At 47.8% G+C, this 13,074-nt stretch overlaps 1 protein-coding gene across 1 annotated transcript in view; it reads right to left on the reverse strand.

The window, feature by feature from the left end:
- Positions 1 to 409: 409 nt before the first annotated feature.
- Positions 410 to 13,074, reverse strand: part of LOC104079722 (enhancer of mRNA-decapping protein 4-like) — a gene marked incomplete at its 5' end in the record, with an annotated part of 16,830 nt that continues 4,165 nt past the window's right edge. Inside the window, 10 exons of the mRNA XM_009581855.1 lie at positions 410 to 602; positions 1,963 to 2,126; positions 2,846 to 3,041; positions 4,322 to 4,508; positions 5,730 to 5,895; positions 6,585 to 6,700; positions 7,435 to 7,590; positions 9,530 to 9,710; positions 10,714 to 10,750; positions 12,140 to 12,292. Coding sequence (XP_009580150.1) covers positions 410 to 602; positions 1,963 to 2,126; positions 2,846 to 3,041; positions 4,322 to 4,508; positions 5,730 to 5,895; positions 6,585 to 6,700; positions 7,435 to 7,590; positions 9,530 to 9,710; positions 10,714 to 10,750; positions 12,140 to 12,292 — 1,549 coding nt within the window. The remainder of the gene's footprint in view (positions 603 to 1,962; positions 2,127 to 2,845; positions 3,042 to 4,321; positions 4,509 to 5,729; positions 5,896 to 6,584; positions 6,701 to 7,434; positions 7,591 to 9,529; positions 9,711 to 10,713; positions 10,751 to 12,139; positions 12,293 to 13,074) is intronic.

The raw sequence follows: 13,074 nt of genomic DNA on the forward strand, positions 1-13,074 counted from the left end.
GTACTAGTTTCTGGTGAACGAGGAGCACGTGTCCCCAGCAGCCCCCTTGCTCGGGGCTCAGGGTGGACCTCCCTTCTCCGCTCACGGCAGCAGACTCCAAACTAAAGGGGTAGGAAATCCACCGGCTTCTGCTGAATGCGCCTTGGACTGCCAGCCAGGCCTCAGGGACGGATGGGCAGGTGAAGAAGAGATTTAATTCTCTCAAAAAGAGGCTATTTAGGAAAATAAGCCAAGTGAGCGTTCAGTGACTATTTGGGACTATACACAGATGGCGTTTGCCTTAGAGACATCACACACATGTTGATAGATTTCCTGGCAAGAGCTCTTAACACAAGCCATACGTGGTTAGTAACTACTGGTTCTGCTGGGTGGGCTTCCACGGAGCAGCCCACAAGATAGGTAGGTCCTCCTAGGTCATGCCGGGGGTGACCAGGCCCTGGAGCATGATCATGAGGCGACGGGCAGGCTTGCTCAGCGTGTTGTGGGGTTCCACCTGGAGGAACTGGAAGAGCTTCTGCCGCACCTGGTTCATGACTGACCCCATGTGGTCTCGGGTGATGGGGTCACCGCGGTCCAGGTGCATCACTGCTTCCTCCAAGTAACTGAAGGAGAAAGACCAGGGTTAGAACCAAACCAACGTGCCATCCCAATCCGATTCCGTTGATTTTAGCACTGAAGATGCACAATTCTGCTCCCCCACCCACCCAAAACTCAGTGCAGTACGTTCAGCCATCAGAAAATAAATGTTACTGACTCACAGCAGAGTCCACCTATCCCTTCTTAACATGTAAGGGCAGCCTATGTATTTTCCAGCCTGCAGTACGTGCAACACAACCTGGCTGCCTGAACCAACCAGGCACAAGAGCAAGCTAGAACTCCCAGCAGAGCTGGAGGTGGCATTTGGCCACAGGCCATGCCTGGTCACAGCTCTGTAGATATTTTCTTTCATGCCTTTTTAGCATAAGCAGAATTAGTCACTTATTAGACAGTAAAAATCCTCAGCAGTGAGGCTTATTTCATGTAGGGATATATTTAAGGTCTTCTTCCAATATGCCTATCCAGGAAGGGGTGGGGGAAGAGCAAGAATTTTACCAACAAGCCATTCTGAAGTTCAGACGAGCCATAAACTTTCAAACTGCAGCCTGAGAGTAAGGCAATGCGGTCACTGCAAAAGGCTTTCATTAACAGACCAGCCTGAACTCAACAGCAGCAACTTTAACTCTGATCACCAGCTCATCTGTAACTTCAATTTCTTTTTCAGTTTTTCTAGCTTGCTTCATCCCGATTGTTAACTTGAGTTAAAAACTTGATTTAAGTCATTTTTCCATACAAGCCATGGTTAAAACCTGCAGGTACCTTAACAAGTTAGTTTTTTAGGACAGATAACAGGGTTTTGACTCACTCACTAAAAATGTTTGTGGCAAGTATCAGCACAGTCACTATTTTGTCACACGAGCTTTGCTTAGAACATCTAACAGACATCAGTTCCAGTAAGTCCTGCTGCCACCTCCCACTGAGCCTGTCTGGCAGTCACGACAAGAAACTGCTGATACAAAGTCCAGCGACGGGTTAAGAATTGAAGACAGAGCAAAGTTGCTCTGGATATTAAGCTATCGAGGAAACATGGCACTATCCCTCCTTTTACCTCCACAGGGAAATTGTTCCTTGGTTAAAGGAGATCACCGCGCAGACGGCATATAATATTTACAGACTATAATCCAGGAGGTAACAGCACCTACAGCTGGGTACCCCTTCTACTACTACCTCTGGGCAGCAAAGTTTTCCATGGCAATGCCTACAACTCTTTCCAAGTCATTACTCGTTATTTGCATGCCGGTAACAGGCTACAGAAGCTCCAACCTTCGTTCGAAGCACCACATTTCGCTTCCAGGCAGTGAATTTAAAGCCAGAGCCAGGAACAGGTCTGCATAGGTTCAGACCCGGTGCTCTGATCATACTCACTTCAACTTCAGTTCCGTACGAGTACCCAAATCCGAGGAGAGCTGCTGAATGAGAGAGAGCAGCACAGGCTGGGACAGCGGGCATGGATGCTGCCCGAATACTTGCTGAGTATCCACAGTCTCACAGACATACAGGACCAGGTTGAGATCAGCTGCTGTTAGAGCCTGCAAGGAAGACACAGCTAGAAATGCAGAGGAAACAACAGGCAGGTGAGGGACACAGGACAGAGCACGAGGCAGCCCTCTGCCTTGGGCCAGCTCAATGGCTCACCAGCCTCCTCTGGAAGTAGAATCCTCTGCAAACCCTGCAAGCAGGACCGCGCTTAGGCTCAGTCTGTGCTCAGAGGACACCTGTGTTTGTTCCAAGCTGAACAGACCCCAACCAGAGGGGAGCAGGTTACAGTTACCAGCACGGAGCAGGGCCACGTTTGCATGCCCTGCCAGCCCACTGGCACAGCACTGCTATTATTCCCAGAGGAGTTTGTCTGCAGGAGCTCAAATGGATCTGCCTACACATTCAAAGACAAAGGCAAGGTCAGGCCCCAGCTGGTAGATCTGCCTGGAGAGGCTTATGAAGCTGCTCTCTTTGGGGGTGCACCACATGCCAACACTGATGGCAAAAAAAACCAGAGCGCCGACACTGTCCTGACAGGACATGGGCAGGGAAGAAGGAACTTAACTGCCACCAAATCATGGAACTTGCACGCCTCTGGCTCAACCCACATAAGAGTTCAGCTGCGCCCCTTGAGCAGTCTGCTGCCACAGGTCTTTTCAGGCAACTCCTGTACGAGTCGTGGGATTACGTCCCCAGCTCAAGGAGCCCTTTTTCCCCCGCTCCATCCCCCAAACAAGCAGCGATGCCCACTACCAGGAAGCCCATCTACCTGCTGGAAAGCTTGGTTGAGGTGTCCCTGCTGGAGCATCTGAAGGATGTGAGTTTGCTGAGACTGGAAATCCAAAAAAAACGAGCGCATTGCCTGGACGATGCTGGAGGTGACAGCTGCTTGCTGCTCCTTCATAGCTAGGCTCACTTCTCCTTTAATGACTCTCTGCACCTGGGCCAAAATAGACTCCTGCATGCTAAAAAAAAAAAACCCAACAAACAAGCATCTCTGAAAATGAAGAGCTGAGGGACAACATTGCACAAAGCTTGTACCAGCGGGAATCCACAGGCTTGCTTGCTTATTGTAGTGTGGCTACCAAAGGGTTAATACAAATTGCTCTGAGGCACAGGCATCGGAAACATGCTGCGCAAGGTAGCTCTGTGGCCAACACCACCACGTCCCAGGGTGCATGCGGAAGATGATGGGATTCTGTGCGAGAAAGTGATGTTTCAGGGAACTAAGTCTCTTATTGTACAGCATTTTAAATCTTTAATGTCTCTGGCTTACAAGCAAGGCTACTAAGCTCTAGGTTCATCCCTGAATGGGCCCAGCTTTCCGTATCAGATCTGTTAGATGCAGTTTCCTAGCCTGCAGATGACACCTTTAGAACGAGAACGCACTTCCACTGAGCCTCTGACTTCTCCACACAAGACCAGTTCACAGTGCAGGCCCCACTGCTGTGTGTTACACCTTTTCCCCCCCAAGGGCTGGATCCTCCCCTCTTACAAAGGGTACAAAGCATCAAACCTGCTCTAGCACAGGTAGAGTAGCAGGACTTCCCTGGGAGCAAGCACAGCCTGTGCAACGAGACCAGAATTTAGTCTGGTAGCCTTCTGGCAAGTCTGGTCTGCATCGAAGACCCCAATGATCTCTGACATATGTTCTAGTTGCTTAAAGTAGCCAGGGGCATTCTGCCCCACAGGTGACCATCGGCCAGTCTTAATGCCTGGCAGCCTGCCACCAGCTTCATGGTGTGACTATGCTGAAGGCACTGCCAGGATCACATCTTGAAACCAGGATGGCCAGGCACAAATTGCTGCAGAGGAGCTGGGAGGACAGAGTAGCCTGCAGAAACTGTTGGTCCGCCTGAGGACACAGGGTAAAGAAGAAAAGCCTTCAAAAGATCAGAAGAACATTTCAGAACAGGAAGGCTAGTCAGAATTGAGTGTGCTTTTGGGCTGCCTTAGGTCCTTCAGTCCTCCAACATGCACATGGGATGCTGTGAAAAGCAGGCCCTGAGCTCCCACACGCAGCAGCGATACATCTGGTTGTTAGAAACCTTCCATGGTCTTCCTTTTGTGCCTTACAGGGCAACAGTTACACCAGCCCACATGCTTTGTCATACTGTGCACACAGCCAACAAGCAGCCCTATGGTGGCAAATAGTTTGTTCCACAACTAGCAGGGAGAGGTTTTTGTTATGCACATGTATACCTCTCACTGACATCTCTCTCCACAAGCCCAGCTGCCAACTTACTTGCCCACGATAATATGCAGCTGATGCTGCACCTCAGCATGGACGCTGGCTGCAACAGTGGAAGCCAGCTGCTCGGTGGTGCTCTGGAAGGTGCTGATGAGCTGTCGAAGCTGATTCAGCAGCGGGTCCCGGGCCTCCTGTTCTCGTACCTTCTTGTTCTTCAAGTGAGTCTCAAGCTGCTGGATATCTGCAACGAGAGAGGAAGACGTTTGTGCCATCGGTACCTGTGGAGATGGTCAAGGCAGAAATCCAGCTGCCAGGCTCTACGTGTCCTCCAGCAGAAACAATTACTGAGCCAGTGTACGAGCACAGGAGAGAGGGGAGAACGCACAAGCCTTGTTTTGGGCTGCGTTACACTAACCTAGAAACCCTGCTTCCAGCCTCCCCATCATGCAGAATTACATGACACAGCAACAAAGCCACGAGTTCTCTTGTGCCAGACCTTTACAGGCACTGTTTGTTCAGGGCAAGATAAAGGTGAGAGCCAGGGTATTTTATTTCATACACAGTGTGAGTTGTGATCTGCATTTAGTGATGGAGTTCAATGCCAGTGAAGAAAGAGGAGGAATATTTCTGACAAAAAAAAAAAAAAAAAATTCATGTCTACAGAGATCAAAAAGCTGTATTTTATAAAATATTTTATGAACTGGTCTAATCAAAAGGGAGAAGAATATAAGCTCTATTTACTTGTGGGAGACTTGTGAGGAAAAGGAAAGGTGCAAAATAAACAGCAGCTGGAAACTGCAGATGTACGGACAACAGAAGTCGCTGTGCCAGCACTAGCCAACTTCAGGCTCCCTCAGAAACCAGCTCTGCACAGCAATACCTGCCTGGCCTGCCAGGAGGCCAAGGAACTGGATCCCAAGCCTGAGAAGAGGAAAGATCTCCTCCAGTGCATCAGTGTACAATTTTCCTTACTTAAGAGTACAGTTCTCTCTTTTCCAGCCTGACCATGTCTATCTACATTGTTCAGCCACTATTTAACCTCTGATCATCCCTGTACCCTTCTCTAAACCTTCTCCAACTCCATTAGCCCTCTGAGATGAGGGCCTAGCTGCAGGACTGCTACCCTCTCTATACATTATCTTCCTGATGTCAGAACGGGGTAATCCTACAGCTGGGCTTTTCTACTCAATAGAAGAAGTCACAGATTCACAGAATGAGCCAAGGGTTTCGCTGCATGGGCTACAAAGACCAGAGGTGAATCTCTGTTCTTATAGCACCACCCACAAAAACCTCCTCACTTCTGCTTCTATCTCCCAAGTGTGAAATAGAGCATGCAGATGGGCTAAGAGGTTAAACAGTCACCAGTGGAACTCTGAAAGGCAAAGACATAAGGAAAGACCAACTTGGCAGCCACTAATGCAAATACGCTGTGCAGAGAAAACTCAGAAGAAAACCTACTCACATTCCTGTGTGCCCTGCTTGAAGGTGTCATTGATTTGCTGGAACATGGACTGGCAGCTCTTCTCGAAGGCTGGCAACACGACACTCTGGAACGCTTCCCTGTAAGCTGACTGGATCGGACCCTGCAGGGTATCGGCCGTTGCCCTCACAACAGTATCTGTAAGGTTCTTACAAGCACACACAGAAGAGATTCCAGAAAATTAACAACAGCCTGCTGCAGACTAAACAAACACTGTAGGTCCCTGCCACACGCCCACATCAGATAAGGACAGCGCAGTGTCAGAAGCACGTATTCCCTCGGCTTTTTCTGCTGACCAGGCTGCACCATCACTTGACAGGCAGAGCATCTGGTTGCTGAGGGGCTGCCTGAGAACATCACCATTTCCCTGTAGTTCAGCTGTAGAGCAAGGGAAGGTGGCACAGTCAGGCACGGCTCCTGTCCCCTTCCCCTGCTTCCCTCCCACAATCCACCATTCCCTGCCAAGGTAAGTAACAAGCTTCTGCTCCCTAAATAACATACAGACAGAGAACAGAGTGGAGAGCAGAAGAGCCAGTCAAGCTTTCACCATTTGGCTGATTGAGATGGCCCTAAAAACACAGCTGTAGTGAGAATTCTCTATTCGAGTAGAAAATGAACAACTTGGTAAAGGAAAGAAAGGGCTAATGAGGCAAAGCAGGCAGGGGAGTTCACAACAAGCTCACTCTTCCGGATGAGACCAGGAAAGAGCTTTGACCACTGGCAGCTAAACTGACCTTACCTAGAGATACAGGTGAGGGGAAGAGGTATGAGGAGTCACTACCCAGGCAGATGACAACTCAATGTCCCCAGGAAAAGCTACAGTCTGGTTCTCCTTACCTTTGACTTCACTAGCTTGGTGATACTCTCTTTCAGTGTCCCCTCAACAGCAGTGAGCTTGGCAGCAATAGTGTTACTTAGCTGGCCAGCAATAGGGTCCATGCTCTTGGAAATACCTAGGCACAACACAAACATGTCGAAGTACAGCTTTAACCCTAGAGTCACACTTCAAAACCCCAAAAAGAAAATGGAGTCAAACTCTGCTTGGATATGATGCAGTGAGGGGCAATGGTCACAAGCTCTGGCTTGGGAAGCTAAGGTTGGACATTAGGAGAAACTTTTTGCCAGGAAGGCAGTACAGCTCTGGAAATCACCAGAGAGGCTGTGGAATCTCCAACCTTGAAGGTTTTCAAGACTTGCCCCAACAAAGTCACAGCTGACCTGATCTAGAATAGTGGGTAGCCCTGCTTCAAGCAGAATGGTGGACACTATTGGCTGCAGAAGGCTTTCCTACCAGCATTTCTTCGAACATTTCCTTACATGGATGGTGCCAGTGCATCAAGGAAGGGCAAAGACAAGCTTAAGTTTGCTTCAGTCAACATTTCCAAACTCATTAGCCTCTTTTGCCTTCCTCCACCGAACAGACTCCAGAAGTTTTATGGATTATAATGGAAGGTCAGACCATGCTCTCTAGAAAGGCATCCCCTCTGGGAGCCTCATACTCCTTCCAAACCACAACTCCTCTCCTCAGATTACAGTGGGGCCTGCAACAGTTTAAAGCGCAATGACTAGTCTTCATGTAACCTAACTCCTATTTCATACAGTGCCAACACTTTTAGGCAGCATGCTTTCAATCCCTACGGGGCTAACTGTAGGGATCCACCTTCAAAACCTAGGCAGCAACACTCACACTGGGGTACGGTCTTCTTCATCTCCTCACGAATGGTCCTCTCCAGACGGTTACACACAGCAGTGGAAAGGGACTGAGAAAGTTGCTGAGACAGGTGCTCCTGGAGCTGCCCATTGCGCTGTTGTCCTTCCGTCAGCGCTCGGTCTAGTCTTCTCTCTAATGAGAATGCATGTTAAGGAGCACAAACTCTCTACCCTCAACACTCCTGTCCACAAAGATGGACACTAGCCTCACCTCCAGAGGCTCAGCGAGAGCAAATTTGCAGCTCTGGTAAAAGAGGGGTCTAATAACACGCTGATGTGTTCCTGTAAACGACAGGGTGCTCTTAAACAAATGACCAGGGTGAGAGAAGAGCTCTGGAAGGCATGGTAGAAAAGCCAAACAGCTAAAAGAAGCTTGACAGTAGTGTTCCCTACATATTGTGGGTTAACTCAGCTGCCCCCGTGGGCAGCACAGCCCCACACAGCCACTCACTCACTCCTCTGCAGCAGGATGGGGGAGAGAACAGGAAGGGTAAAAGTGAGAAAGCTCACAGATTGAGGTAGAGACAGTTCAATAGGTAAAGCAAAAGCTGCACATGCGAGCCAAGCAAAACAAGGAATTCATTTACTACTTCCCATCGGTGGGCAGGTGCTCAGCCATCTCCAGGAAAGCAGGGCTCCATCACGCGTAACGATGACTTGGGAAGACAAACACCATCACTCTGAATGTCCCCTCTTCTTCCTCCTTTCCCCCAGCTTTTACTGCCGAGCACAACGTCATACGGTATGGGACATCCCTTTGGTCAGTTGGGGTCAGCTGTCCCAGCTGGGTCCCCTCCCTACTTCTTGCCCACCCCCAGCCTACTCGCTGGCGGAGCAGTGTGAGAAACAGAGAAGGCCTTGATAGGGTTTAGCAACAGCAAAAACATCAGTGTGTTATCAACATTGTTTTGGTCACAAATCCAAAACATACCACCATACGAGCTGCTATGAAGAAAATTAACTCCATCCCAGCCAAAACCACTACAGAAACCAAGAAGCCTGATATCCATAAAAAGCAAATTGGTAAAAATGTTTTTACAGGATGGAATTGGTGGACATAAGCAATATAGTGCACGGGAGCAAATCCAGGCTCAATAAAAGCTAGTCATACCTCATGAAGCAATCAAGCTCTCTGAAGGAGCCAACACACAAACACCGAGATGCATGTGCATCTTAAAAAACAAAACCGAAAAAACACAGCAACAAAATAAACAGTGAAGAGACAATTCAGCTGCTGACAAAATTCAGTGCAGATATGAAGTTGTGCAGATAGGGAAAAATTATTCTAATGTTACAATACAGCTCTAGAAGCCGAACTTCAGTAGAAAGCTATCTGAATTATCTATGAAAATAGCAGCCTGATGGTCAAAAAGGAAAATCCAAGACTAGTTAATTGAGAAAACAGAAATCACTGTCATGTCATAGAAGTTAAGAGTGGTTTCAGACATGAAACAGGCTAGAGCTGCTCAGTTTGGGGAACACGACCAAATTCAGTGCAGCAAAAGACATACAGGAACTGACTATTCACAATACAATAAAAATAATTGGATACCAGGTTTGAAAACACCAAAAGAAAGCACTTTGCAAAAAACACAGAAGGGACATGTGACCACCAGATGTATATATGGGTACAGACAAGATAATTCTATATTCAGCTATGCAGTATGGCAGCCAGATGCTGTTTCTGGTGCAAGTACTGACTTGCCTTAAGGAGGAAAGGAAGGAAAGGATAATCGCATAATTACTCTTGTGCAACTGGCCACTGCCTGATGTAGGATAATGTACGAGGTGCACCTCTAGTCTACTCCAGCATTGCAGCACTTACGGTCTTAACTAAAAGATTTAGTGGCATGGAGAAAGTATCAGTTCTTCTCCGTTCTATTTCTGAGTTTCTTGCCCTTAGAAAGGGACTGAGAGAAACTGAAATAGTTATATTGCAGCCAGGCAATTTTACTGCACCTATGGCCCACGCTACCAAGACCCTTGAACTTTCTTAGCCTTCCTCATGTCTCTAGTCTGCCTCGCAGCCTTCCACTCCTTATCTGCCATGCAACATTTGCGAACAAGGATACGCTCCTGCTCCCGCTGGGAGTCAATCACCCTCTCCACGTGGCCCATAAGGGAGCTCTGAATGGCATCAAGGTGATCCGTGAGTCTCTGCAGCAGCTCCATCTGGTTCTGACGCAGCTCAGAGAGCTCCCGCTGTTGGCTCCTCAATATGCACATCAGCTCATCCTGGAACTCTGGTGTCACCTATGCATGGAGAGGACAAGCATTCATTTCCAACAGGATCAGAGGTCAGTCAAGCTTTCTGCTAGGTATTAAGTCAACCCCTGTGCCTAGCACTGAAGCGTAACACACAAAGCAGAAAACAGAGCCAGCTTAATGCCTATTTCTAAGGCAATAAATAAGAAAATAAGAAATAAACTGATAAAGCAAGGTACATGAAGCTCCTGCATGGGATTCATAAATGGTTGCTTATAATATCAACTGCTTAGATTCAAGACCCCCTTCAAAGCTCTGGCATCTAAAAGAAAACAGATCCTATTCACTTTTGGCCAGGTACTGAGAGAGAGTGTTCAGGCCTCCAAATGTAAATAACGACTTTAAACACCTATGAAAGAGCTGTGCAATCAGTAGAATAAGAAGGAGGTTTCCTAGAGCACTTTTTCAGCTCTTTCACTTATTCATGAATAACCAAACAACTGGAGAAGTATACATCTATAGTTCGTTGTCTCTTTACCTGCTCAAAATATCTAAAGGAGGCACACACATCAAGGGCAGTTTAAGAAGTGTACGCAACTCGACTGAGAGCATTTTCTGCCAGATATGAAGGTACTATCAACAGGGATAAGAAATTCTAACAGGCCGGCCGCACTGTGGCCCTTACTTTGCTGGGAACAGCTTATCCTGCTGCCAACGCATGCGAGTCATCTCAGCAGGGAAGAGGAAATGAGTGGTAGCATCTTAGATGATATAGGGCTTGTGAGAACACAGAAATGAAAACTGATATGCAGAAGGGAGAAGGAAGCCATCAGTCTGGATAGCACTGAGCAGCTCCTTTTCTGCTGCGCAAGTCAGAGAGCAGAGCAATGCCAAGCCCAACCACAGCCCCATCTCAGCCTGCTCGGTTACAGCAGAGGCCCGTGGTACTTCAAGGAACTGCGATGAACTTTCTCTCAGGTCTTTAGTAAGACAGTAAATAGAGCTGAAGCATCATGCCCTTGGGACGGACTGCAGAGCAGGTCTGACTCACCTGGTTGTTAGATGATCTTGGCGACTGGTTCACATCCCTGGAAATAAAGAGAAAAAGTAGTAATCCAATTATGCCAATTAACTACTCTTATTATCCAAGTCTTCTGTCAAAACAGATCACACGTTTTACGGTTGCTTTAGATTTTACACTCCAGATCATACTTCTGTTTTGCCTAGTATAACATGAAGAGCAATGGGAAGGTGATGAAATCCCAGTCCTTACAGCACTGTGACTCCATCATTCGCACTATCCACAGGCCCTGAAGTTCCTTACAGACTGGTCCCTTCGCAGGGAGGAGATTTGAACAAAGTCTTAATGAGGACTGTTACAAAGAACAATGCACACTATTTTTCAGTTTTGTCCAAATTCAAAGCCAGGGAAGGCTTTGCCAAACAGCTTTTGAAGTTTTCCTGATATTTTACAAAGAAAAACCAAGTATCCATTTGTTAAATATAGAATTAATGAGCTTCAAATCATCCAGAATGATTCCAGCTCTCCAGGTGAAGACACTAGTGATGCACTCCAGCACATATAGCAGAATAAAGAAAAACACTGAACTGATCCACTAATATTGCATGCCTCCATCAGAGTCACAAATCTATGAATATTCAAATGCTACCAGAAGGAAAGTAAACATTTGTTGTTCCCAGACAGCATCCATTCAGCAACTTTAAAAGGACTGAGGCAGGAAAAATGAAAGGCATTTCTGAGGCTAAGAGCTTCTGGGTGTCACAGTACAGGACCACAGCCAGGAACTTAATGCCATAGTCCATCTTTGTTGTAATCTGCACAGCCAGAGATCCAAATCACAGAGCTATGGGAACACAAGAAGAGGAGAGAGCCCCGTGCAGAAGCTGTGCTCCTCTCCTCACATTAATGCAGACAGGTTGGTCTAATTTGCCATGGGCAGACCTTTCCAGTCATCAATTTTCACTTACAAGACATTCATATGGGCACGTTTAGAAACACACAAAAGCAGCAAGCAGGTAACAAACGATAATTATTGTTGAACAAGGGCACTGTGCCAGCGTTCAAAAGCCAACCAGAAATGGAGGCCACGTTAAGCTACACTCCTAGTGTCACAGTTCCAATGAAGCCTTCACTGAAACTGGCAAATGGATCCAGTGTCCCCCCCCAATGTGCAATTTACCTCCCACACAGTCTTCTGAAGCCCAGGCTCTATTTTGGATTTTGAGTCCCAGCTGGAAAGGTAGTGCAGAACCTACTCCCACACCCCTGAGCGGCAGTCAGTGTAACCAGCGACACTTTTTGTGAGGTTACTACCATTTGCAAAATGGGGTGAGGGTTGGGAGCACTTGGCCACTGCTCAGCCTCAGACCCTAGTCTCACTGCTAATGGCTACATCAGGTTGTGGCCCTGCACAGCTGGTCCCACAGCCACCTGTATTCTGGCAAGCCCAGCGTACCCGTCATCTTTCTTGCCCTTCCGCTTTAGCTTTGGGGAAGCCCGAGGGGATGCCTTGGCTTTCCAGTCCTTCACAGGCAGCCTCTGCGTAGACGCTTTGGCACCAAATCCACCTGATGTAGAAGCCAAGCTTGCAACTTCATCATCATGGTCACTATGAAGGAACAGCAGGGGAAAGGACATCACTTGCAATACTGGACAGCGTTAGCCTTCACTAAGAGGAGGGGATTCACACTCTGCTCTTCATCCACACACGGCCAGAGTCACACAGCTAAGGATGCCCACCACCTTCACGTTTAACATAGAGACCTCTAAAGAGCTCAGCACGTGCTGCTCTGTTTTGATCCAGGTCTGCTCAGGCTGAGCTCGAGTGCTGCATAACAAGACTTGAAGGGTCTCTGCATTAGGGACAACTGTGGTTCAGGCAGTGTGGTGGAATGATGTCTGCTCTTGCTGGGTGCGCACACCAGCACGTAAGCCCTAGGATGTGACGCTGACCCAACAGGGAACCCAAGCATAGCATATCCTTACCGCTTTACAGACAGAAAGTACTTAACGCAGCGATTATTGCAGGAACAGAGGAGAATCAGGTTGAGCCTAGGAAGTATGTGATCCTCGGTACCTTGGAGTCTTTCAGCTGCTGACCAGCCATCCAATACAGGCTGCACGCTTCAGTCTGAATTTAAGGATTATGAATGAACCCTCAGCTGCCAAACATGGCTGAGCTTGCCAGGCACACAGAATGTGCCCATGCAGCTTTGGGGTGGCTCGTGAGGGAGCAAAGATGTCAAAAACAAGAAACTAACTCCTGAGATACCCTCGTTACCTTATCTAAGCCACAGTATTTGGAAACTGATCCCTTAATAGGTTTTCACTGCTAATTAAACCAAGCTTGGTCCACGCTCTTAGGAGCGGCACCGTCAAACCTTTCCTTCC

Source organism: Fulmarus glacialis, unplaced genomic scaffold (assembly GCF_000690835.1).
Source record: "Fulmarus glacialis isolate BGI_N327 unplaced genomic scaffold, ASM69083v1 scaffold3177, whole genome shotgun sequence".
Lineage (NCBI taxonomy): Eukaryota > Metazoa > Chordata > Aves > Procellariiformes > Procellariidae > Fulmarus > Fulmarus glacialis.